Consider the following 27,398-nt stretch of genomic DNA (forward strand, 5'->3'; position numbering starts at 1 on the left):
TAACATTTAAATGTCTTTACATGGCAGTGGGTAAAATGAGTCATGTCGTTTAAGAGACCTTTAACTGCGCTTTGCGTCGACTGTGCATTTTAAATCAAAATAATACAATAATTATATTCGCCTTTTTCTCTGTGAAAAAAAAAATAAAAAAATCTGGGACTATTGTTATATCGCATGGATACTTTTTCCTCAAGTTAAGATGGATTCGCCCAAGGAATATTACCTCCTTCTTCAATGATTTGAATGCAAACGAGTGAACGCGAACGATCTGTTATTGGTGAGTGTTTGCATGCTTTAATTCGTCGCATTTGGGAGAAAACGGGCCCTTTGCTTTTCCGTGTGCATGCATCTTAAACATTCAGTTAGAAAATATGGGTTGTGAACATGTTGTAATTGATAAGACAAGTAACTGAGCCACCATGACAAAAATGAACAGCTACCATTTTATATTTAAAGAGAATGAATATTATGATGATAAACCGAATTAAACACCTGCCTTGCAGCTTTATTTCTTGGAGAATGGACATTTTAAGGATGCAATGAAAGAAATGCGTTACTAAAATGTCTTGCATGTAACACAACATGTGTGGCAAGCGGTTTTAACATTAATTGTCTATAACATTTACATGGTCTATTTGATGTTACTAATACTAGTAAGTATCTACTTCAGTCTTCTGGTTTGTTTTTTTCCCCCTTCAGTATCACTAGTAATGTTATAGTAGGCTACCATTTGCTGTTGGTCGCTCTCCTAAAAGTGACAAGTCATTGTTTAATTAGTAACAAATTTCAGAGTTTTGCTATTAACTTTATATATGTATATATTGTTTGTTGATATATAGTTTGTTGATTGATATATAGTTCAGATATTGATAATTTACAGTTTACCAACAAATTCTTCTTACAGTTGTTGATTGGGTCTATATGAAGACTTCAGATGCAAAAGCTTCTAAGTGCCATCTGAAATGGTCTTCTGAAATTGTCTTCTAAAATGAACTTCGGTAAAGTTGGTTTTATATTCGCACATTCTGACATCCGTATTCAATAGCCTTGTTAATCACACTACATTGGACATTCAGCGGACATTCACAAGTAAATATGCCATTAAAACAATACTTGCCTATTTTGATCGACTTTGAAAAATGTTGTAAGTTGACAATCGTTGGTTTTCAATATAATGTCGCTGCTTAAAAAATTTGCAAACATTAATTTATTGCACATTTATTGGAAAGTCTGAATTTATCAGAATCCGAATGTGTGAATATAAAACCAACTTTACCGAAGTCTAAAATGAGCATTTTTATCAAGCTCGTATGTTTAGGTTTAGTAATTTCACTTTGATGTCAATTAATAGGTCATTTTCATTGCCATCAAAGTGAAATAACTGAACAAAAACATACAAGCTTGATAAAAATGCTCATTTTATAAGAAAATTTCAGATGGCACTTAGAGGCTTTTGCATCTGAAGTCTTCATATTTTCTTGTTCAGCTCAAATATAATAACCTAGTTATCAGATACTTAATTATGTGTATGCATACAATTTTTATTTTTTAAACATTTTAAACTTAATAGTAAGATATGATCATTTAAAAGCAATTGTGACTACTGAGATGGAAATATATTTCTATTTTCAGTTGAGATAGATAAAACAGTCATCCAAATGGGTACCAGTGTTGGATAAATGCATGGAAGTAATGCTGGAATACCGATAAGTAATGAGTATGCATATTATTAGTGAAACTGAAAGAGGTACTAGTCACTTTTAGGGTACTCACGAGTAATCGAAAACGTGCACTAGAAAGTAGATGCATGCTCAAATGGCTTGCCACAGCATGCTGCATAACATTCCCTTTGTGGTCAAATGCATCGCTTGCTTATAAACGCACCTGTGCTGTGCACGGGAATTAATCGCTGCAAAATAATGAACTAAGTCAAGACACTATCATATGACATTATTGTGGACGTGACTTTATTTTTCTTCGCGTAGGTATGAGATGTTGTTAGCCTCGGCCGTGGTCGTCTGGGAATGGCTGAACGAGCACGGGCGCTGGCGACCCTACAGCCCGGCGGTGTCCCATCATATCGAGGCGGTGATCCGCAGCGACCCTCGCGGCGCCGGGAGCGTGGTGCTGGGCCAGGTCGACTCGCGTCTATCGCCGTACATCATTGACCTGCAGTCTATGCACCAGTTTCGGCAAGATACCGGTGAGAGAGAACGACATCCTACATGATTTTATCATGCTGCTTCTTGCTCATCTATTGTATTTTATTAATATGGTGCCTTAGCTGTGAGATCAATCAAATGCGCTAATGATCTCAGCTCTGTATTGTGATGACTTAAAGGCAAACGTCTGCAGATGTTTTGAAAGATCACTGTGGAATGGAAAAGGTTGGGCTGGGCCTCAAACCCTTCATTTCAGCAACAACCTCTTCATTTTTCTCAAGTCAGATCACTGATATAGTTTTAAGCTTCATGTTAGTAATTTATACTTTTATGTTTCATGCAATGTGGAGTTCAAGTGGCTCTACCATGAACTCTTAATGATTTTTGCAAACGCACACGAGTGCTTTGCTGGCGAGAATGAAGGAATTATTTGAACCTGTGAAGCCGAAACAAAGGGGTGGATTGTTGGCTGTCAGAATTTTGGGAGTCTCTATCACCCATGCTGACAAAGGCCATTGTGCAAGGCTGACTAGACTTCATGGGAAGATGGAGGAGTGGAGAGAATAGGGTCGGCGAAGGGTAGCAGCCCATCGCTCCAAAAACAAGAGGGAGGAGGATATGGAAAAATGAATGGTAGTAGAGCGAGGTCATGAAGGGGGGTCGGATGGATAACCTTTGTGTTGTAGTTTATGGACTGCCAAATTCTTGAGACTAATTATATTGTAGTACTAATGCATAGTTTTGCTGCAAACCGAAAATCACTAGTTAACTAGTATCACTAGTTAAATTTGGGTAGTTGGTTAATTGGATAAATTAAACCAGTCGTAGTAAAGTTTTTCGGCAACCAGACACCACAAATTTTGCATATTGCTTCTCTAGCATGATTTGTTTCAAGCATAAACACTACTGATATTTACCTGTTGTAGCTTTTTCTAATTGTGTGCACAAAACAGACACTGAAGCAGTCAAAACACATAATTGGAGAAGCACTAATTAAAACGTCAAACTGTTTTTTTTTTTGTTGCGACTGAATATTTTTAGTTGCTGAAATTTCAGTGCATCACTCTCCCAGGTGGATCAATTAATATAGATGACTCATTTTTTACACGTATATACTATTTATTTTGTCCAATAATATGCTCTTATAATTGAGAAAGCCCCTTTCCCTTTAAATTATAAATAACACGTACCTCTAGAAATAGACCATAAAGACAATTGTGAGTCATCAGTGTATGATGTGCTATATTTGTGTTATTTTTTATTTACTACATAAACTATTGTAATTCAGTAATATAATCATTTAAATATTTTAAATAATGATGTAATTATTAATTAATAAAATTATGAATTGTTATTATAACTTTAATAACATTTTAATAATGGGCCATTGGCTAAATAAAAATATAATTATTTAAAAATAAAAATTCTGTCGTCATGTTCTCACCTTCACGTCATTGCAAAGCTATACATATTCAGAAGACAAACAAAGATATTTTTTATATATTATTTTATTATATGTCCATTAATTTTATAATTTGTCTATTTTTGTCTATCTACTGGAAATCCACACAACCTAAAATTACAAAAAGACATCGTCAAAGTAATGAATCAAGCAGTTTAGTGGCTTTATATGATGAACAGATTTAATTCTTTATATTATAAACACCGATCAACGCACATACATGGAGCTCATAATTAAAATATAAAAATGTAATTATCCTATTAGCTCATAATAAATTATCTTCATTTGTTCTGAAGATGAACAATAGTCTTATGGGTTCCTGTTTCTTCCCATTCAAATCCACACATACATCAACACATGACTGAAAACTGTACTTGTCAAACATTTTTAAAGTAGTTTTGCTAAACTATCCTCTCTGCTCTTCCTTACAGGGACACTAAGACCCGTGCGGCGAAGTTTCTATGACCCGCGGTCGGCTCCGGGGCAGGGTTGGGTGTGGGAATGGGAGAATGACTCGGGATCGTGGACGGCGTACGACACGGAGGTCAGCATCGCCATCCAGGCGGCTCGGGACCGGCAGCAGCCCTGGCTGGACTTAACGCCATTGGGCTTCTGCTACCTTATAGACCTGCAGAGTATGACGCAGATCAATGGACAGACGCAACGGCGCCGGCGCATCCAGAGGCGCTCGGACCTGGCCTACCCGCTCGTCTCTGGTCCACTACCTAAGCCGCACGCGTGGTCGTCCGCCGGAAGTGGTGGACTCTTGGGGGTGGGAGTTTCAGGGGTTAGTGGAGGGAATGGCAGTGCCTATCCCAGTGGAGCTCTCCCAGCTTCTGCTATTACTTCACTGGGTCAACCATGTTCCTGCCAGCAGTGTATGCTAGTCTTGGGCGTCAAGACCCCTAGCATGGCACAAACTCTTGGGCGGAAACCACCGCCGATACCCAAGCCGCCAAGCCCAAAGGTGCCATCAAGGGGACACTCTTACTCTCTTACCCTGCCTCACCCTCCTTCCCTTTCCAGAGTCCTCTCGCCACATAGAAACTCCACCTCGGGTGCTAGCGGAGGCTTCGGACACTCCCTCTCTCTGCTGGGTTCAGCCACTGCAGCCCTGTCGATATCCTCTAACCGTCCTCCTCCACCAGCTGTACCACCACCCCCGCCTCCTTCTACCATACCCCACACGACCTCTGTGTCCAACCCTGCAGCACCTACACCCTCCAATGCCCTTATATCTACAGCGACCACCTGCGCTCCCACGCCCTCTGCTCGTGTTCTGGGTCCTGTGTCCACGGCATCAGCAGCTTGTGCCGCCCCGGTGCCACCTCGCAGTAGTCTGGCGGGCCTTAGCCGCCCCGCCCTGCAGAGAATCGCCATGGCACAATCACGGGCACTCATTGCATCAGGGTAAGTTGCCACAACTGGAGCCACCTGTGATTGTAAATGAAAGTCTCCCTGTGGTGAAATTCAAGCTTTTAATGTTGTTTATATGTCTATCTGGTGTTTTTAATATGCTTTAACACTCTGAGGTCTGACGGTATCGCCGGCGATACCACCGTGGTTTTTTTCTTATCAGTGTGAAAGAGACTCAAAATACTCCGTCAATGTTGCACATACAATTAAGAGTTATACACCATTTTAATCTGTGGAATATCTTCTTTCATTTGTGTACACTCAGAGTAAAAACAGAATTTTGTGCTTTTTGTAAAATAAAGAAAACTAACATGATGCGTGATTTCTCCTCTCCCTCTGAACGAACTCCAATCTGATAGTTCTCAGAAAATGAACTGTAACTTAGTGAATACTAATGACAAAAAAATTACACTTATGTCTAAAAAAACGTTAAGATGTCAGGTTTTAAATCATGTAAGTCAAATCGAAAACAAACCTTCTTTGTTTATGTAATCTGTATGAAAAGAGAGCCATGTCAGAAATCCGTGATTCAGCTCATTATCTGCTAATGCGGCCACGCCCACGGAGCCAGCGCTATTCAGACGCTAATTCAGTCAATACATGCATTTATTATCTCAATCGTGTATTTATTGTCTTGAAAAGTGTTTATCTGGATGTAAAAGTCATGGTTAGCGATCTCTAGAAGACATGCAGTTACTTCCTGTTTACTTGTCTTCTACAGATGAAGTTTAGATGAGTTTTTGTTTCTTTAGCGCCCTCCTGCTGCTGTATGTATTGGAAACTCCATTCATGGAATAGCCTCTTCTTCTTTTAGATGAATTTGTGGACTAAAATGCACAGAGCGCCCTCCGACTTCAAGGATGAATTGAAAACACCAGCGCTCATAGTAATGACAGTGAATATTAAATAAAAATAACTCATCTGTATAGAAAATTGACATAAGCATATGAGAATCCAATATTTCTCCAAATGTGCATGCTTTTAAACTAAAAGCCTATATTCAGACTCTTTGCATCACAGAAATACATTATATTTTAAAGTATAATATAAAACCATTACTTTATATTGTAATAATATTTTTCTGTATGTTTCATATATCATAATGAGCTTGAGACATCACAGAAGGTTTTTTTTCACAGCCTACCTGACTGAAATGCCTCATTAATATGCAAGTCATTTCAGCTCATTACTATCCAATTCTTTTGTCTTCTCAGGTGAGAATGGCCCATTTTCAGTGGTGATTCACGCCTCCTCGCATACTGTGTTTCTTGGCAAAAAGTGTCTTACAAAAACTAAATCAATATATTGTTAAATATGAAGGAGTAGGCAGCATAATTTTTACATAATTTTGAAGCAAAAACTCTAGTCTACAACCTCCAATACCCTAAAGTCTTATGAACACAGATTTATTATACTTTTTTTGGCCTTATTTCAGTGACTTAAGTTTTTTGTTTTTTCAACAACCACGCATAAATGTTATTCCTTCAAAAACACAAACATGTACATACATGTTCCTCACATATTATTGTAGCCTAGTTTGTGCTGAATACAGTGTAATGACACTTTTTCCATTAATATGTTTATGAACAACTGAAAAAAGCACAAATGTCAGGGCATGTCAAAAGTTCTCCAGGCCCCAAATCAGCCTCAGACTCCAGAGGGTTAAAACAAACCATGTGCTAATTCAAAAATCAACATTATTGCTGAGTTTTTTCTTCTTAAAACTGCAGTGAACCAAAGACAGTCTCAGTTTGAAATCGCTGGTGTATCTGACATCACAAACTACCTTGTAACCAATCACGTCAACGTGTGATAGTCAACTAGTGGATCACTGAACTGGTGTGAGTGAGTGGAGGCAGGGCTAATTTGCATATTCATAGAATCGCATATACTAAATGAGGCAAGGATGTAGAGTTACAATCAAGCTATTTTAAGGCACAGAGACTTTTTTTCAAGGATAAAACATTTAAAAGATGAGTTTTAAAGGATAAAATATTTGACTACAGGGGGACTTTAAATGAAAATAAGTGTTCCAAAAGGGGGTTTTCACAGCAGTGCCATAAAAGAGCAATTTTTTTGGTTTTCCAAATAACCTTTCACCGAACAGTTCTTAAAAGAATTGTGTTTTTCTTTGTGTGAAGAATTTTTTTAATAATCTAAAGTACCCTTTTCTTCTATAAAGAAACATTTGTACAATGGAAAGTTTCATGTATATTAAATGTTCCACATGAAACCATTAATGCAAAAACCTTTGAGACCTGAAAAAAAAAAATCACGGTTTCCACAAAAATATTAAAGGGTTAGTTCACCCCAAAATAAAAATTCTGTCATTAATTACTCACCCTCATGTCGTTTCAAACCCATAAGAATTTCATTCATCTTCGGAGCAAATTAGTATTTGATGAAATCCTAGAGATTTGTCCCAGTATTGACATATAAATCATATAAAGCGATCGAGTCCCTTCAGAAAATTTGGAGTAAACCGCTTGATTCATATGAATTAGTTTTACGATCTCTTTATGAACTTTTTGAAGCGTCAAAGTTTCAGTTGCGTAGCTGCCCATGGAGGGACAGAAATCTCTCAGATTTCATCAAAAAGATCTTCATTTGTGTTCCGAAGATGAACGAAAGTCTTGCGGGTTTGGCACGACATGAGGGTGAGTAATTAATGACAGAATTTAATTTTTGGGTGAATTAACCCTTTAAAATGTTAAAAAAATGTATTAAAATTGAAAACAGTTATTTAAAATTGTAATAATATTTCATAATACTACTGTTTTTACTGTAATTTTGATCAAATAAATGCAGCCTTGGTAAGCGTTCAGCTAAACTTTTGAATGATAGTGTATGAGAACCAAGTTGGTTGGCTACTGAATACAGCTGACTAAAGGTGGAGTCACATTTACCGTTGCACTGTGAAATTTCATGGGTGAAATCCAATCATTTTAATAGAAATCCATGTGATCTGGAGTTTTGGGTGAGGTTGAAAGTTACCCATGTATGAGACTGTTAAATGATTTAGCTTGAATTCAGTCTCTTCTGCCTCAAATGTCAAAAAGTTGACTATTTACAAAATGTCTGTCACTCTGGGATGTGTACACACAGATAGTTAGCTCAGATTTAATGCTGTTTTCAGAAGGCATTTCACTTTTGGAAACATACTAAAAATACTGTAATATAAACTTGACAATTGAGAACTTGAATCCAATACATCAGGTTTCTTGTTAAAAAGTGTTAGATTACTAGTTCATTTGTAATGTTTGTATGTAGGCTTGTGCTGTGGTGTGAAACGGTTTCACTTCTGGAATAGTTTATTTTTGAAGAGAAGGAACTTGTGTTTCAAGAATGCTTGAAACGTTGACACATTTAGGCCTGTTTTATTAGTAAGAGAGTTTTATTTAGCACTGCTGGCCTGTAGTGTTTTTCACGCTTGGTCCAAATCTGAATTTCATTCTACCCTGCTTCCAATCTCTTTTCACATTTATACTTTTGGATCCGGACCTTGGTAATCAGTACACCAGAATTCTTTTGCTACCTACTTGAAGATAACCACTGGAACAGCAACTGGGTTCAAACATAAAAGCTTTAACATCAGAATGGATCGATCCCATCTTTCAACCTGAACTTTTTTTGACATCTGACATTTTCCAAGATGGTGACGACTAAAGCAGTGTTTTATTGCTTATTTTCAAGTGGAACTGGGAGAATTTGGTGTTACGGCTTGTATCATGAGAAAGTAGCATGAGTGGCACTTTGTGGTCAGAGATGGAAACTTTAAAGCTGAGAGTTTTTTTTAATTAATCTTAGTCCTTTGTCAAATTTACTTTTTAGTTTTTTATCATATTTAGTAAACCTTATCCTTTTTTTTGTTTGGTCAAGTTTTAGTGGACTAAACATCTTTTATTTTAGTCTAATTTTAGACTAATTTATAGTAATTTCAATTATTGCTAATTTTAACATTTTTCTATTAAAACAACAGCAAAAAAGGTTTTGCATTGTCACACAGAAGTTGCTTAGGTGCGTTTATTCAGCAACTGCAGTTGCAAACAATATAGTCGAGATCCATGTTTGGATTTATTACAGTTCATTACTGAGAATCGCAGATTTAGACGACGCAGCAAACTGGCAACCACAAGCATGAAAACTTGACATTTTGTTGTCTCCTTTTTTTCCTGACAAAATTAAAAAGATTTTGTTTTTTATTTAAAGGGTTAGCTCACCCAAAAAATTTAAATTATCTCATGATTTACTCACGCTCAAGCCATCCTAGGTATACATGATTATCTTCTTTCAGACGAACACAATCAGAGATATACAGTATTTAAAAATATCATTGCTTCTCCAAGCTTTATAATGGTTGTGAAGGGGGAGCCACATTTAAAAAAAAAAAAATGCCAAAAAAAAAAAAAAAAACGCCTCTCGCGGGCAACAAACTCAAGCTCCTCTTCTCTTATATCAAAATCCTCAGACATTTCTCATTTTAGATTTCTAATTCGTGACCGGTGTTTGCTCTTTTCTCTGCACTTTTGCGTACATCATTACGTCGTGTGTCGGGTCACCTTACTCTTCCTCCGCCGCAAATCGATGTGTACGGCCATCTGCCGAAAGCTAGATATTTGAATTTATAAAACTTTTTCTTTTTTTTTAAAGCTTTAAATCATTACAAAGTTTAGAGGGTAAGGATATTTTTAAACATATCTCCAATTGTGTTCGTCTGAAATAAGATAATAATTTTTCGTCTTCGTTTTCATTAAAGGTGCCCTAGATTCAAAAATTGAATTTACCTCGGCATAGTTGAATAACGAGTTCAGTACATGGAAATGACATACAGTGAGTCTCAAACTCCATTGTTTCCTCCTCCTTATATAAATCTTATTTGTTTAAAAGACATCCGAAGAACAGGCGAATCTCAACATAATATCGACTGTTACGTAACAGTCGGGGTGTACGCCCCCAATATTTGCATATGCCCATGTTCCCAACATTATGAAAGGCATTAGACAAGGGCAGCCAGTATTAATGTCTGGATCTGCACAGCTGAATCATCAGACTAGGTAAGCAAGCAAGAACAATTGCGAAAAATGGCAGATGGAGCAATAATAACTGACATGATTCATGATGATATGATATTTCTAGAAATATTTGTAAATTGTCTTTCTAAATGTTTCGTTAGCATGTTGCTAATGTACTGTTAAATGTGGTTAAAGTTACCATTGTTTCTTACTGTATTCACGGAGACGAGAGCCGTCGTTATTTTCATTTTTAAACACTTGCAGTCTGTATAATTCATAAACACAACTTCATTCTTTATAAATCTCTCCAACAGTGTAGCATTAGCCGTTAGCCACGGAGCACAGCCTCAAACTCATTCAGAATCAAATGTAAACATCAAAATAAACACTGTGCTTGCGCGATTAGACATGCTGCATGACGAACACTTTGTAAAGATCCATTTTGAGGGTTATATTAGCTGTTTGAACTTTTTTTATGTTGTTTAAGGCAAGCGTGAGCTCTTGGGGCGTGGAGCACCAGATTTAAAGGGCCACACACCCTGAATTGGCTCATTTATAATGATGCCCCAAAATAGGCAGTTAAAAAAATGAATAAAAAAAAAATCTATGGGATATTTTGAGCTGAAACTTCACCGACACATTCAGGGGACACCTTAGACTTATATTACATCTTTTTTTAAAAAGTTCTTGGGCACCTTTAAGGAAATTAACACTACTCCGACCAATGTCTGGAACAGAGCATAGGTTTTGAGGATCATGCTTAGGTTATACTAGACTTTAGGATCAGGAAGTGTGAGTCTAGAAGTAAAAGCTTGTAATTTTGTTGTCTCCTTTTTTCCCGACAAAAATAAAACGATATTTTGGTAAAGTTTTTATTGAAAGGGTTAGTTCACCCAAAAAATTTAAATTATCTCATGATTTACTCACGCTCAAGCCATCCTAGGTATATATGATTATCTTCTTTCAGACAAACACAATCAGAGATATACAGTATTTAAAAATATCATTGCTTCTCCAAGCTTTATAACGGTTGTGAAGGGGGAGCCACATTTTTAAAAAAAAAATGCATCCATCCATCATAAAAGTGCCAAAAAAGCCCCCCCCCCAAAAAAATGCATCCATCTATAATAAAACAGTAATTTATACTGCTCCAGGGGGTTAATAAAGGCCTTCTGAAGCAAAGCAATGTGTTTTTGTAAGAAAAGTATCCATATTTAAAGCTTTATAAATTCAAATATCTAGCTTCCGGCGAATGACTGTATGCATTAGACGCCTCTCGTGGTTCAAACATATAGGACTGTGCAACAAACTCAAGCTCCTCTGCTCTTATATCGAAATCCTCCGACATTTGTGACCGGGGTTTGCTCTATTCTCTGCACTTCCGTGTTCGTCATTACGTCGTGTGTAGGGTCACTTTACTCTACCTCCGCCGCAAATCGATGTGTTTTTTAAAAGTTTTAAATCATTACAAAGCTTGGAGGGCAAGGATATTTTTAAACATATCTCCGATTGTGTTTGTCTGAAATAAGATAGTCATACACCTAGGATGGCTTGAGGGTATGTAAATCATGGGATATTTTTCATTTTTGGGTGAACTAACCCTTTAAGTACATAGTCTCGTCAGTGATATTGCATGTTAGTTATGGTTTAATGGTAGCACAGGTACGTCTCTAAGATGTCTGCTAAAGAGCACTTAATCTGGAAAACGTCTGTTGTGAACAAACATCTGATAAACATCTTAGAAAAAGCAGTTTTACATGTATTCTAAATCAAAAACATCTTAAAGAGGTTTTCTACAGGAAACATCTTGGAGACCTGTTGCAGATGAGCGAACACTCTAAAAATACATCTGGCAGATGTAAATGCAGACATCAAATAGACGTTTATGTGACGTGCATGTTATCAGGGTTGGTGTTGTTTTTAGTTAGTCTTAGTTATGAAAAAAGGTCTAGGAACATTTTTCATCTTTGTTTTCATTAAAGGTCCCGTTTTTCGTGTTTTTTTTTAAGCTTTGATTATGTTTATAGTGTGCAATATAACATGTGTTCATGTTTCGCATGTAAAAAAAACACAGTATTTTTCACATAATTTACTTATCTGTATACCGCTGTTTCCACTGTCATAAAAACGGGCTGATGACTTCCTTTTTCTATGAAGTCCCTCCTTCAGAAATACGTAACGAGTTCTGATTATGCCAGTGGTTCCTGTGTTGTGATTCGACAGCAGTTTAGCGCATCTTGCCCGGAAAGGTCACGCCTCTTACCCTAACGTGGAGATGCACGCGCTCAGTGTTATTGTAAACATGTCTTTAATTTTACCCTATCAATTTGAGCCGGAATCAGACCCGGTGATTGGACTGCGGGATGAAAATAACAGCGTTTCGACGAAATGGCGACAAACACACTCTACAAACGCAACTCTTGTGTATTCCTGTGGGAGGAGGTTAGTCAAAAAACTGTTTTAGTGACGTCATTAAAGAAGGAAGTAGAGGGATGTAGTCCAAACTGGCCGTTCGATGAAGGCGACTTCTGTTAAATAAAATATCTCGCTTGGCATTGAACTTTGAGCTTTAAAATTTTACAGATTTTATTTATACTCTTACAACAACATTACACTCTAACTAAAGTTTGAAACATGGGATCACGAAGAACGGGACCTTTAAGGAAATTAACACTACTCCGACCGATATCTGGAACAGAGCCTAGGTTTTGAGGATCATGCTTAAGTTATACTAGACTTTAGGATCAGGAAGTGTGAGTCTCTAGAAGTAAAAGCTATATTACACTTGTGCTACTAAACGTTTTTGAAAGAAGTCTCTTATGTTCACCAAGGCTGCTTTTATTTGATTAAAACTACAGTAAATACAGAAATATTGTGAAATGTGATTATAATTTAAAATAGCCTAACTGTTTTCTGTTTTAAATTTAAATTCAAACATTTGAGCGGTAGTGTATGTCTCATTATACCATCACTTGGAAAACTGTGTGGCCTGTGGGTTCCATGTGAGAAGGCAGAAGAATAGTTAATGAAAGGAAGCTTTCTAGACGTAGCTAGTCGATGGGAGTCCACCATGAGTGTCAACAGGTCAGTCTCGTTCATTAGACTCCCACCTCCTTCTTTCGGTCTTGTTCTGCCTGTTCCCCGTTCCCAGGCTCCATTCATTCCTGGGGGCCCCTTTAGCTCTATTGTGCAAGTGTTTTTGAGAGTGTGTGTGTGCGCCGAGTGCGTATCCAAGGCAACCTTTGTTGGCAGTCGGCAGCTTGGGTTTTATATTTGCAACACAATGCAGTTAAAGGGGGGGATGTCAGTGGAAAGACAGAGGAGGGGGAAGAGATTTGGTAGTCTGTGTGAAGGAGGTTTGGGAATAGTTGCTTGATTGAGCAAGTGTTTGTTTTGAGTGTGTGTGTGCTTGTGTGAGACTCAGACGCTGTCCTGTAGACACAAACGTCTGTCTCAGACACTGGAGGAACGCAGATTTAGGTTTATTCTTGTGGCATATGACTGGGATGAGGAGTGAGCCAACGAACGACATATTCAGGCATGCTCTGGCATACTGATAAGTATCAGGATGTGGTTTAGATTTTTACAAGCATGCACACACACAGAAACATCTTATAATGGCAATCATGAATGCTCAGTATCATCTAACAATTCTGTGGTTTTGTGGATAATAAACACAGTATATATCTTTCGTATTGTTCAAAAGTCAGATTTTATTTTACTTTCTAAAGAAATACAGTATTCAGAAAGGATACATTAAAATGGATTGATTAAAGTGACTTTAAAGGATTAGTTCACTTTCAAATTCAAATTTCCTGATAATTTACTCACCCCCATGTCATCTTAGATGTCCATGTCTTTCTTTCTTCAGTCGAAAAGGAATGAAGGTTTTTGATGAAAACATTCCAGGATTTTTCTCCATATAGTGGACTTCAATGGAGCCCAAACGGTTGAAGGTCAAAATTTCAGTTTCAGTGCAGCTTCAAAGTGTTCTACATGATCACAGATGAGGAATAAGGGTCTTATCTAGAGAAACCAACACTCATTTTCTAAAAAAAAAAAAAAAAAGTTTTAACAAAAAATGCTCATCTTGAACTAGCTCTCTTCTTCTTCTTCTTCTTCTTCTTCTTCTTCTTCTTCTTCTTCTTCTCTATTTGAATTCCAGCAGTGTAGACACTGCTAAGTGTTTTACTGCCCTCCACAGGTCAAAGTTTGAACTAATTGTTATATACTTGCACTAGCATATTGTATATGAAAATTTAATTCAAACTTTGACCCGTGGAGGGCAGTAATACACTTAGCAGTGTCTACACTGCTGGAATTCAAATAGATAAGAAGAAGAGAGCTAGTTCAAGAAGAGCATTTATGGTTAAAACGTATATAATTTTTATTTTATATTATTTTTTTAGAAAATGAGTGATGGTTTCTCTAGATAAGACCCTTATTTCTCATCTGGGATTGTGTAGAAGGCTTTGAAGCTGCAATGAAACTCTAATTTTGACCTTCAACTGGCTATTGAAGTCCACTATATGGAGAATAATTCTGGAAGGTTTTCATCAAAAACCTTAATTTCTTTTCGACTGAAGAAAGACACGAACATCTTGGATGACATGGGGGTGAGTAAATTATCAAGAAATTTTAATTTGAAAGTGAACTAATCCTTTAAAGACTTTTACATTTATACAAAAAAAATCTATTTCAAATACATGCTTTCTATTCATCAGAATCCTGAACAAATGCAGCAAATCAGCATATTAGATGTCATGTGACACTGAATATTGGTGTAATGATGCTGAAAATTCAGCTTTGACATCAGAAAGAAAGTACATTTAAAAAAATATATTACAAGAGAAAACAGTTATTTTAAATTGTAATAATATTTTACAATATATTAAGAAATTGTTACGGTGGTGCATTGCTGCCACATGCATTATTTAAAGACCTATTTCCCACGTTGTCACATCACGTATGAAATATGTCATAAAAAGGATATGTATTTAATGTTATAACGAGATATATATCGTTAAAATGTCATGTCATGTTATTACGAAAAAATACATTGTTTTAACAACATATCTTGTTATTACGAGAATATATATAATTTACCCAACATACAGTAACATCTCATTATTATGAGAAAATATATTGTTTAAACAACATAATGTTTTTATTATGACATAATTGAGTCGAAAATATATTTATGTAGCAGCAATGCGCCACTGTAATTTATAATGAACATTATTTTTTATAACATTTTAACTGCAAAATAGAATCATTTTCGCTTCTGTAGTGAGAACTTTGGACCCCAGTGTGTATATTTACAGTATCATATAATTTGTTAATGAGTGCTAATAGATGGTATTAATTATTTCTTGTGCTGATATCATCCAGGTTATATACAAGTTGAGGTCCTAAATAGCATCTATGCTGCTTTTTATTTCCACAGAAAATTATTTCACCTTACACCTCAGTTTGTGCAAACAGACAAAAATAATTTTTACAGTAATGCACCTAAGTTTTGGGATAAGACACTGCACAAGAATAAATACATAACATACATAAAACTTAAACAATAGAACAGGTGAAACTAGTGTGATAAAATAACTTCCTTTAAATGAATAGGAATGCTAATATCTTACAGACCTCCTTGTCCTAAACTCTCTTTAAAGTATTTCCCCATAGATATTCTATGCAAGTGCATACTGTACCTATGTTTTTATGAGTTGTTACAAAATAAATTATGAGCTGAGTGTTTTCTTTTTCAGTAATTAGCAGAGTGCTGCAGATGCAGAATCCTGAACATTCCTTAACAGGTCTCAAGTGTTTATATTTAAGCCACTAGAGGGAGCTAGAAATAAAATTCTCTCAGTATGTCTGGAGAGTCTGAGAAATGTCTGGATTAAACCACACTTCTAGACCTTAACATTTAGACAAAAGTTTTAGATTGTATATATGTTTTTAATTTCATCTCCAAGTCAATATTAAAAAACTTAGATGCCTGAGTAAAGGAAGCAAATGTCAGGATTTGTCTCAGAAACTCTTGGCCCAGTCGCAAGTATTAAATGGTGTAAATAAATGTTCCTTCAGGGGTACAACAGCTTGTCACTTGGGCAGTACACTTAAGTACATCTTTGTAACTTTTTACCTCTAAAAGGTGCATATTAGTACCTTAGATTAGCAATACATACCTTAAAGGTGCTAAAGAGGAAGTTTTGTTTTATACATTTTTGCAATATTACTTGAAACTGTCTTTACTAACTGATAAAAGACTATTTATTAGGTGCACTGAAAGTAAAAAAACATCAGCCGATTGGCCCTCTGGCTTGTCAATCACTGCCGTGACGTTCCTTGTGAGAGACGTGCGCGGCTGCGCGCTCCAGTAACTTTCCACACTCCACAGGCGCCGCATGCAATGTTTTTGTCAGGAGACAGGAGTAACAACTGCAGATTATGAGTTACCTGCGGTGAGTCCGATATAATGAATCCAAAAAACACGACACAGCGAATGCCGGTGGTAAACACATGTTCCAATACTCGTGCACGAGTTTTGGGAGGCGTTCCTTTGAATTGACGCATGTGCTCATTTCAAAAACTCAGTAACAGTCTTTGGATTCTCAGTCGATGAAAAAATCCTCTTTATCACCTTTAAGGTACTACTGTGAACCTTTAAGGGGTAGATAAGGAACAAAGATGTACTTTTAAGGTTACTGCCCCAGTGATAAGCGTTGTACCTCTAGTTTTGCAAAAAAAATTCGGAGTTTCAGCCAGTCGGTTTTTATGGGTGTTTAGTTGATGGTGAAAATGATTAGTTGTTTGTCGCAATGATTGCACGTTTGTTTGTTCTTTACTTTTATTCAGTTTCAGTTGTGTTTCTGCCACCACTAAAACTTGGTACGTCTGAAACAAGCTAGCGGCACCACGTTTATCCCCTTGAAAGTGTTTTCAATTCTTCTTTGAGTCATGCTTAGTTTTTTAAGGTGGGTTTCTGTCTGTAGTGGCCTAGTGGGCATCGGGTGAAAACAGAGCTCCCATATGGCACCTATAGCTGGACAGTAATTGAGCCTGACGTCACTGAAGAGAAATCTCTCTCTCGCTCTAACATGAACCTTCACCTTTAAAACTCCTTGATCTTTTCAAGTACACTTGCAATGGACGTTAAACAATTGTTAATTGATTGGCATTCATTGTTGTCTTTTAGCACATTAGTAGTACAGTTAAGCATTACTGTCATGATACTGGCTTGAATTATTGTTACATAATACACACAAAATGCACAAAACAAGCATTTTTCGACAGATAATCACTGTTTTAATTTTAGTTTTTTAGTTTTTTGGCCAATATGCATCATGTTTTTGCTGACGCAGTAAATCATGTGAGGCTTGTGTCGTTTGTTTGAACTCAGTTAAAAATATTAATAGAGCTTTACAAGTTTTACTTTCACTTTTTTGTTAATACTGTGTTTTTGGACATATCATAGTATTCTTTGATGTACCATGTAAATAATGTGCTATACGCTATTATTCAAAATGTTTTTTGAGCAACAAATCAGCATATTAGAATGATTTCTGAAGGATCATGTGACACTGGAGTAATGATGCTGAAAATTCAGCTTTACCATCATAGGAATAAATTACATTTTAAAATATATTCAAATAGAAAACCGTTTTATTGTAAATCACAAAAATATTTCAGCGAAATATTATATATTATTGTAATATTATATATAATAACAATATTATTGTGAAATATTTTTGATCAAATACATGCAGTCCTGGTGATCATTAGACTTCTTTCAAAAACATTTAAAAACCTCAAGAGACCTCAAGCTTTTCATTGTAGTCAATCTGAATTGTGTATCATTCAGCACAGTGGTTTATATGAAAATACTATGGTACTACCATCTAATGCCAGAGTATTTTAATGAAACATAAACAAATAATCACAGAAATAAATCACAATCTGGCTATAACACAAACAAAAGGCAAATGGGATTATGTCGACATTCTTCAAACAAGCTAAAAAGTAAAAAGGTCGAAAGTCTTGTCAGTGAGTTTTTTCATCAAGCTTAGCAAAACCCCTTGACGTTAGAGATTCCCCTCCTCCTGCCCTCTCCACCTGTTCCCTGTTTCCCTTCCATGTTCCATTGCTCTCTTCATGTTTGTCAGTAAGTGGCTACATCTGGCTGTGGTTTGATTAGGCGAGTTGTGCTTACGCCTGCAGCCATATGGGTTCTGTGCTAATACCGCTAGATTAGCCAGCAGCAAACGTGACTGAAGATTTGCCGGTCGCCTCCTTTCACCCCCACCCAGCACATGCACACCAACTCCCTGCTCTCCCTCCTCATCTCATTTTTCATCTTGGTGGTGGCACCATGTACCTTCACACCTTGCTGTGAACGCATTAGCTGATGTTGGCACACTGATCTGTGTATTGAGGTTTCGGTGTGACCGGGGCTGTTGCCAGCAGGACAAAAGTTGGTTTAAGTTGATTCAAGCGATTTCACCCCCACCTTGTAACGTGACTCGGTCCGAGAGGGATTAAACATTCCGTTATCACCATCATAAAGATAAAGTTTATCAGAGTGATAAAGATTTTCACTGATCACTTCTGCTTTCCAAACATCCCGTACCATGACTGGACAGTTACACATGGTCTTTGGGTTTATATATTGTACAAGTGAATCTTGCAAAAACATGTCCAGGTCACGTTTCAGAATAAAATTAGTTTTGGGACATTATTTTCATGGCAGTTAAGCAGATTTTCTCCTATATTTTATTTTTTTATATTTATATATATATATATATATATATTTATTATTATTATTATTATTATTATTATTATTATATATATATATATATTTTTTTTTTTTTTATCTTTTTTTGGGATTTGTTATGATCTAAAACTTTTTGATAAAACAGAAATGTTTACTACCATGATGTATAAAATTTATATCATGTGTGTAAGTAAAAATAAGCATAATATATATATTGTGTGTGGCTGTATATATATATATATATATATATATATATATATATATATATATATATATATATATATATATATATATATATATATATATATATATATATATATATATATATATACACATATATATATACACATATATATATACACATATATATATACACATATACACACACATGCATATATTTAACAAAATGATATTAGATTTATATATACACAGATTCACACACTCATGCATATATGTAACAAAATTATATAAAATAGATATCACTTAAATAGAAATATATATATATGTACATGTAAATATTTCTTAAATATATACATGTATGTGTGTGTATATATATATATATATATATATATATATATATATATATATATATATATATATATATATATATATATATATATATATATATATATATATATATACATATACATAATACACACATATATTATGTTAACACAAACTTTTATTTTGGATTTTTTACATTTTTATTTTATTTTTGATAAATCGCGATTAATCATTTGACAGCGCTAATATATACTCTGTGTGTGTGTGGGGGGGGGTATATATATCTTTTGAATTTGGGGTGAGATGAGATCCCTGGCATATACTTGACTGATTTTGTGAGATTCATCTTATGTCTATGTCAATATAGTCACTGACTGTGCATGCCCATATATGACCAAAATGTTTGAACTCGTGCAGGACACACACATGGTATGGATGTGTGTGTGTGTGTGTGTGTGTGTGTGTGTATGAGCAACTATCTTGCACTATGTGCCAGTGTGATGGAACCTTATGGCGGTGTGTCAGTGTGTGACGTTGAGAGGTAATCCCGGTCTCTGTGACGTGGATCACCTCTTTCCTAGCTGCTTGTCAACAGATGGAAACTCGAGGATTAGCACTATAAGAGCGACAGCTGACAGAGTGAGGCAAGACAACCTCATCCAGCAGAAGAACAACTCAGAGAAAGAGACAGGGATATATGTGAACAAAACTGCATTGATTCCAGGCTCTCAAGAGGGGGAAAACATATCAATCTTACTGAGTACAGAGACTGCGAAACATTTGAAGAAGTTTAAGCGCAGAACTCAAGGAAGATTCCAAACATTACTCTTGCTTTTTCCTTTTTAACTCAAATTTTTCTTTGGAGATCATCGGAATAGTTGAGACATGACTGTTATCAAGGTCAAACAGTGAGTATCTTGGAACATGTTGTTCTAGTTGTCTTGTTTGCTCAATAGTTGGTAAACTAATAGTTCCCTCAGTTATGGGATGAAGAAAAAAAGTAGTTTATTATAAAATATTCTAGAAGAAAACAAAACAAAACAATAGAATATTGTCATTTATCAATGTATTTTTTATTTATTTATTTTTTTAAAGTTTAACATAAGAACAACTTTACATTAGGTGCTTTTATTGGTTGTTTTATGCCAACAGTAGATTTTGTTTGTTCAAAATCTCACTATTGGTTAAGATTTGTAGTTTTACTCATAAGTTCTGTAATGTTGAGATGCCATGGAAATGTTTGACCAAGTACAACACTGGCAATCTAAATATCTCCACATATGGGCAACAGGTTGTCAGGTCGTGCGAGGGTTTGATGTGCGGTACACACTGCTGTTGTCTGCTGATTCAGTGCCAGTTTAGTTTGACAGAAGGTGTGACCTGGTTTACATACTGCAGCATGACTCGGCATGTCTGCGGGTCAGGATGGGGGTGATACGCAAGCAGGTGGAGCTCTGACAACAACATGGTTATTTCTGTTCGGATCCAGATTATGATTATCGATAAGACCGTTGTGGTGCGTGTCTGTGTTTCTGATTGGTGAGTGGCTGCTTGCGTAGTGGAAGCATGTGTCATGTCTTATTTCTTTTGTTATGTCTTTATAGAGTCCCCACCGTCCCAGTGAAGAACTTAAATGGATCCAGTCCTGTCCATCCAGCTTTGGCAGGTGAGAAACATTATGCAAATAAGTTATAAATAGTGACTTAAGAGGATTAAATATAGTTACATATTTGGGATCATTTTGCAACTAAAGACAATCAACCTAAAAATAGATGGATCTAAAACAGATGGAATTCTCTTTGGTTAGGTATCACTGGGATTCTAATGAGCGCCGCTGGACTCCCAGTCTGCTTGACCCGCCCACCCAAACTTGTGCTCCACCCCCCACCTGTCAGCAAGAGCGACATCAAACCTGTGCCAGGCCTCGGCCACTGCTGCCGGAAAACCACAAAGAAGCAGGCCCGCAAAGGTTAGGTTATGCCAATTATGATTTATAATATAATATAATATAATATAATATAATATAATATAATATAATATAATATAATATAATATAATATATATAATTTTATATATAATATATAAAATTATATATAAAAAAATTACATATATATATATATATATATATATATATATATATATATATATATATATATATATATATATATATATATATATATATAATATGTAATTTTTTTATGTCTTTTATTTGTCTTTTTTTTATATATTACAAATTTAATTATTAAAAATGAATAATTATTCCAAACTTTTGACCAATAGTCTGTGTATATGGGTCATTGATGAATAAGGTTTTTAAAAGTGCAAAATAACATAATGGAGATATAGTTAATTTTGAAGTTTTATTAAGTGTTAACATTGAGATTATGGTTTTTTTTTAATCAATTAACACTGCTTTTGTCATTTTTTTACTAGATGGAAAAAAATTGTCACCAAAAAAGTCATTCGGTTTAACCAAAATTACGGTTTTACTGAATGACACTTTTTGTTATACCGAATGATGATATTTTCAAACAATGCTAACAGGTTGATATCTAGCTAGCTAGCTAGCTAGCAAAAGAACAATCAAACATTTTATATTTAGTACAAGTTTTTCAAATATTAGAACATTTTCCATGTTTTATAGCGGTTGTACCGAATGACCTGATGTTTCGGGACGTGTGAGCGAGTGAAAACATGAATTTTTCAAATAGCTGAGAGAGTTAGTTACTTTACTTAATGACCATGTGGTCCTTTGCAGGTGTCTGAATGATGTCACATCCTGTCACATGATATTGAACGCATGACTTGATCCAAAATTGTCCTTTAATATTGGTTACTCTAAATGACATCAATGAAATTAATTTTCCTGGACATTCTCTCTCATAACAAAGCAACGACTTCTGCACATAATTTTAATACCATTTTGCACTGTTGATATATGATGTTATAAAATCATGCCACAATAAAAAATATAAACATTTATTACATTTTAAGATATCTTAATCATAAATGAAATGTCTGTTTTGGCCTTTGGACGGTTAAACCGAATGACCTTTTGACACTTCAAAATCTTTAAAATACCTTTATATAAAGGAAAATGTAATTTAAACCTTTTGGATTCAATAAAACAGATCTAGTTGTACTACCTTACATACTTTGGAAGTCTTTGTATTTTATTATTATTAAGGCCTTTGGACAAAAAAAATCACCCTTCATGTCATTGACCCATATATAAACAATATATAATACAATATAATCTTTATTTGTTTTATCTAATTTTTTCTTTCATTTGAGCAGGCAGAACTTCAGAAGAGGTTGTTAGAAGATATCTCCAGAAAGTCCGCAACCCACCCGAGGAGGTGAACATACTTGATTGATATTTTTAATTATAATTAAAATATAACAATCATAAATATTTTAATTGAAAAAATAATGTCTTTCATTATATGAACTAAACTCTTTAATTAAACGAATTGTTTTCTTTTTCTCTATCAATTCTAATCTTTTTTAGGATTGCACTATCTGTATGGAGTCTCTCTGTGGCCCATCTGGCTATAAAGGCCCAGGTGTCGGTGGCATTTCTCGGGCAGAGTCGGTCGGTCGTCTGTCTCAGTGTGGACATCAGTACCACCTGCAGTGCCTGGTGGCCATGTACAACAACGGCAACAAAGACGGCAGCCTTCAGTGTCCCACCTGCAAGACCATCTACGGTGTTAAAACCGGCAACCAGCCACCAGGCAAGATGGAATACCATGTCATTCCTCACTCCCTTCCTGGACACCCTGACTGCAAAACCATCCGGATTATCTACAACATACCCCCTGGCATTCAGGTAAGAGTCATTCACTTAAAATAGAGCTTGTCCAGAGCATCCATTCATATTGGCGTGTGCCACCTACATCGTATATTGCACTGCTGCAGTGTTATATAACCGCATGCATATGTTATATAACTACAGTGTAGGTCTAAACGGCTCTGTTTATGATTGTTTTAGGGTCCAGAGCATCCCAACCCTGGGAAGCCCTTCACAGCTCGTGGATTTCCAAGACACTGCTACCTCCCTGACAGTGAGAAAGGCCGTCTGGTGAGTGTCCAGACGTTCACAAACACAATCTCATTCATCTTCCTACTGCTCTTATTAAAGAGAACCTATTATGCTTTTATTTTAGATTTTCAACTGTGTAATGTTGCTGTTTGAGCATGAAAAATGTCACTCCAAAGGGAGTTCCTCTCTATATCAGTGCGCACTGTTTCTGAATTCCCTGATATGCCTCCATTGTAGTCTTGAGATAATTCCCGCCCAAGACATACGCAAAATAATGGGGCGAGGCCTGGTTGAGTTGAGTTAGTAGTAGTGTGTTTAAAAAACTCGCAGTTATGGTAAGGGGCTCGACATTTCTGAAACTCATTCAAAGCGGTTGACCAATCACAACACACGGGTTCAGCCGACCAGAAAGCGGATATTCATAGAGACCGAGACTAAATAGAGCGATACTGACAGACTGGGAAGAGAGGTGCTGCAACAAATATGTGAAAAATAAGGTGTTTTTTGAACAATTAAGCATTAAAACCTATTAGTAGACCCCAAAAATAAAATCAAAAAGGGCATAATAGGTCCTCTTTAATGTACATTTTCCATTTTTTTAGCTTTTATTCTAAACAGTCCCTGCTCTAATAGGTGTTGAAGCTGCTGCTGGTTGCTTGGGACCGCCGGCTCATCTTCTCGGTGGGCACATCCAGCACTACAGGCGAGACGGATACGGTCATTTGGAACGAGGTGCATCACAAGACCGAGTTCGGCTCCAACCTGACCGGCCACGGTTACCCAGACTCCGGCCACCTTGACAATGTCCTGGAGGAGCTGAGGGCGCAAGGCATCACTGAGGAAGAGTGTCTGAGGGACTGAAAATTCGAGTCGGACGACAAAGACTGGATGTTTTTTTTGTGTTAGTGTTGCCAAATCTGAATTCAATTCCCAGCTCTTGTTTCTCAGAATGCCTGAGACACTTTCCAAATCAAAAAAAACGAAACAATGAAGGGACTCTGAAAGGTTTGTAAGTCATCATCGCTCATTTTTTTCAGTGATATTAGCCCTCCTAGTGCTAAAGAAACTGTACAAGCCTGTTAGAAGTGGAACGGCCAGCTGCAAGAACTGTAATCAACAAACAACATTGCACTGTGCGCGCTATTGTGGTGGAGCCGCTATCTTTTTGACAATTCGAAGGACCCGTTAACGTCCTCCCCACAAAATCTAGATTTGTACAGTGCAATTTTGTCGCTAGTGGGCTGCAGACATAGATGCCGGTGTCTGCTCAACCATTTAATGTATTGTAGTTCTGTGAAGGATACGCAAAACAAAGGTACTTCTGTGCATGTAGTTGTATCATTCGGCGCAGAGGCGATTACGTCCTCGGTGTAACCGAGGCCGCCACTTGTTGCCAACTTTGAAGCTCCAGTTGCAGTTTTAGATACCGGAACGTGAATGTTTACTGCCCCATAGTGGCACTTGTTAACATATACATTCCAGTAATAACCATGGTATTTATTTGACAACATAGTTTTCGAGATGTTTGCAGTATTTACATTAACCACTTATATTTGTACTTATTTTATTGTATCTTACATTATTTTATATTGTCGAAACGAGAAACCTGTATTGTCATTCATTTCGGGATGGGAACCAATCTCTTTCCAGACACAGAGAGAGAGAGAGCGAGAGAGACATTCAACTGAAACTGCTTCGTTAATCAGTATTAAAGAAACGTTGAGACTGGCGGCCAATGGACGGACAACGCACAAATTTAATGACAAATATTAACTCATTTCTTTGTGATTGGATTTGCTGTCGGAGACCGAAGAATTACGAACAGGGCCTGTGCGAAACTGAGCCAAGCTCAATTATGGTGTTTTATTGTGACATCATCAATTTAGGAACCAATAAGGTTTAGATTGTCTAAAGATGAAGGTGTTGGCCTTTTAAATGGTTACAAAAAACAACTAAGCTACCCTGTTAAGTCTGTTGAAGTTCTATCCTGTGGACAAACTGTCTCCGGTTGCCTTTCTGGTCAGTACTCTGTAGGTCTATGGTGGACCTGTTTACAAAGCTGTTGACGAAACGTCTGCATGTATGTACATGCAAATGTGTAAGCTTACATTTATAGTTGATGTGCTGTATGTATGTGTTTTATGTACACAATTCTTTCCCCCTGCATCCAAAAGCATGTTGTGGAAGTAAATGAGTATTTCTTTTTCTTGTATCATTTCTTTTTTTTTTTATAATATACTTTAACTTTCTTCTTATAAGCTATTAGGTTTTTTCCACTGTGAATTTTCTTTTTTTATTTCTTTTATTGCACTTGTATGATTTGATTTATTGTCCAGCCAAGTTCCTCATGATAGTTGCTATAGAGAGAACAGTGAAAATGGCATCTCTGCCAGGACGAAAACTGTGAAGACAGAGAATGGAGCTAGGAGAACTAATGTTGCTGTATAATATAAAATGTACAAAACAACTCTTGCATATTAAATAGCTGCTGGAATACTGAATAAATATTAAAGGTACTCAAGAAAAGCAAATGCTGGTTTGGGTTGTCTGGATGCAGTTTTTTTTATTTTTTTTCCTCAACAAAAATGTGGCATGGTTTACCAATCAGGCACTAAATATCATACTCACCAGGGGGCGATGTTTGATAAAAGGTTTTATAAACCAAAATCAAAAGAAGTCATGATCCACACTCATGGTGGTGTAATACATTGTGGCTTATGACCAATCCAGTACCAATAAATGTAACTCGATTTTTATATGCACAATATAAATATTAAACAATTATTTTGCATAATTCTTGAAATGTCCAAAAAACATGCAATATTATTAATTGACAAAGCTATTGGTAGACAGCCATTTTACTCCAGTTTTCTCAATATAGGCTCTAGACGGAACCCATTAATATGGCAAAGGGGCTGCTCTCTCTCTGAATTAAAATTTAACATCACACAAAATTAACAGACCATCTGGTCCCCCCTAAGACCAGGGCATTTCCTCTACAGGCAGATGATCCATCCTGCTAATTAATGCTCTTTATGTTCTATGTTACATAATCCTGGATCAGTATCAGAACAAATTCAAAGAGAAAGAAAGATCTATCTATCTATCTATCTATCTATCTATCTATCTATCTATCTATCTATCTATCTATCTATCTATCTATCTATCTATCTATCTATCTATCTATCTGTCTATCTGTCTATCTGTCTATCTGTCTGTCTGTCTTTTGTTCTATCTTATCTATCTGTCTGTCTATCTTTTGTTCTATCTATCTATCTATCTATCTATCTATCTATCTATCTATCTATCTATCTATCTATCTATCTATCTATTTTTTGTTCTATTCTATCTATCTGTCTGTCTGTCTATCTTTTGTTCTATCTATCTCTCTATCTATCTATGTATGTCTGTCTATCTTTTGTTCTATCTATCTATCTATCTGTCTGTCTGTCTGTCTGTCTGTCTTTTGTTCTATCTTATCTATCTGTCTGTCTGTCTATCTTTTGTTCTATCTATCTATCTATCTATCTATCTATCTATCTGTCTGTCTGTCTGTCTGTCTGTCTGTCTGTCTGTCTGTCTGTCTTTTGTTCTATCTTATCTATCTGTCTGTCTGTCTATCTTTTGTTCTATCTATCTATCTATCTATCTATCTGTCTGTCTGTCTGTCTGTCTGTCTGTCTTTTGTTCTATCTTATCTATCTGTCTGTCTGTCTATCTTTTGTTCTATCTATCTATCTATCTGTCTGTCTGTCTTTTGTTCTATCTTATCTATCTGTCTGTCTGTCTGTCTTTTGTTCTATCTATCTATCTATCTATCTATCTATCTATCTATCTATCTATCTATCTATCTATCTATCTATCTATCTATCTATCTGACTATCTTTTGTTCTATTCTATCTGTCTGTCTATCTTTTGTTCTATCTATCTATCTATCTATCTATCTATCTATCTATCTATCTATCTATCTATCTATCTATCTATCTATCTATCTATCTATCTATCTATCTATCTATCTATCTAT

At 36.0% G+C, this 27,398-nt stretch overlaps 1 protein-coding gene across 1 annotated transcript; it reads left to right on the forward strand.

The window, feature by feature from the left end:
- Nucleotides 1–26,098, forward strand: dtx4a (deltex 4, E3 ubiquitin ligase a). Its single transcript, XM_067399706.1, has 9 exons — nt 1–277; nt 1,986–2,203; nt 4,056–5,034; nt 20,934–20,995; nt 21,137–21,298; nt 22,627–22,688; nt 22,841–23,161; nt 23,324–23,413; nt 24,008–26,098. Exons 2-9 carry the CDS (start codon nt 1,993–1,995, stop codon nt 24,233–24,235), a joined length of 2,115 nt encoding a protein of 704 aa, XP_067255807.1. The 5' UTR covers nt 1–277; nt 1,986–1,992; the 3' UTR covers nt 24,236–26,098.
- Nucleotides 26,099–27,398: the final 1,300 nt, after the last annotated feature.

This window comes from Chanodichthys erythropterus, chromosome 11 (assembly GCF_024489055.1).
Source record: "Chanodichthys erythropterus isolate Z2021 chromosome 11, ASM2448905v1, whole genome shotgun sequence".
Lineage (NCBI taxonomy): Eukaryota > Metazoa > Chordata > Actinopteri > Cypriniformes > Xenocyprididae > Chanodichthys > Chanodichthys erythropterus.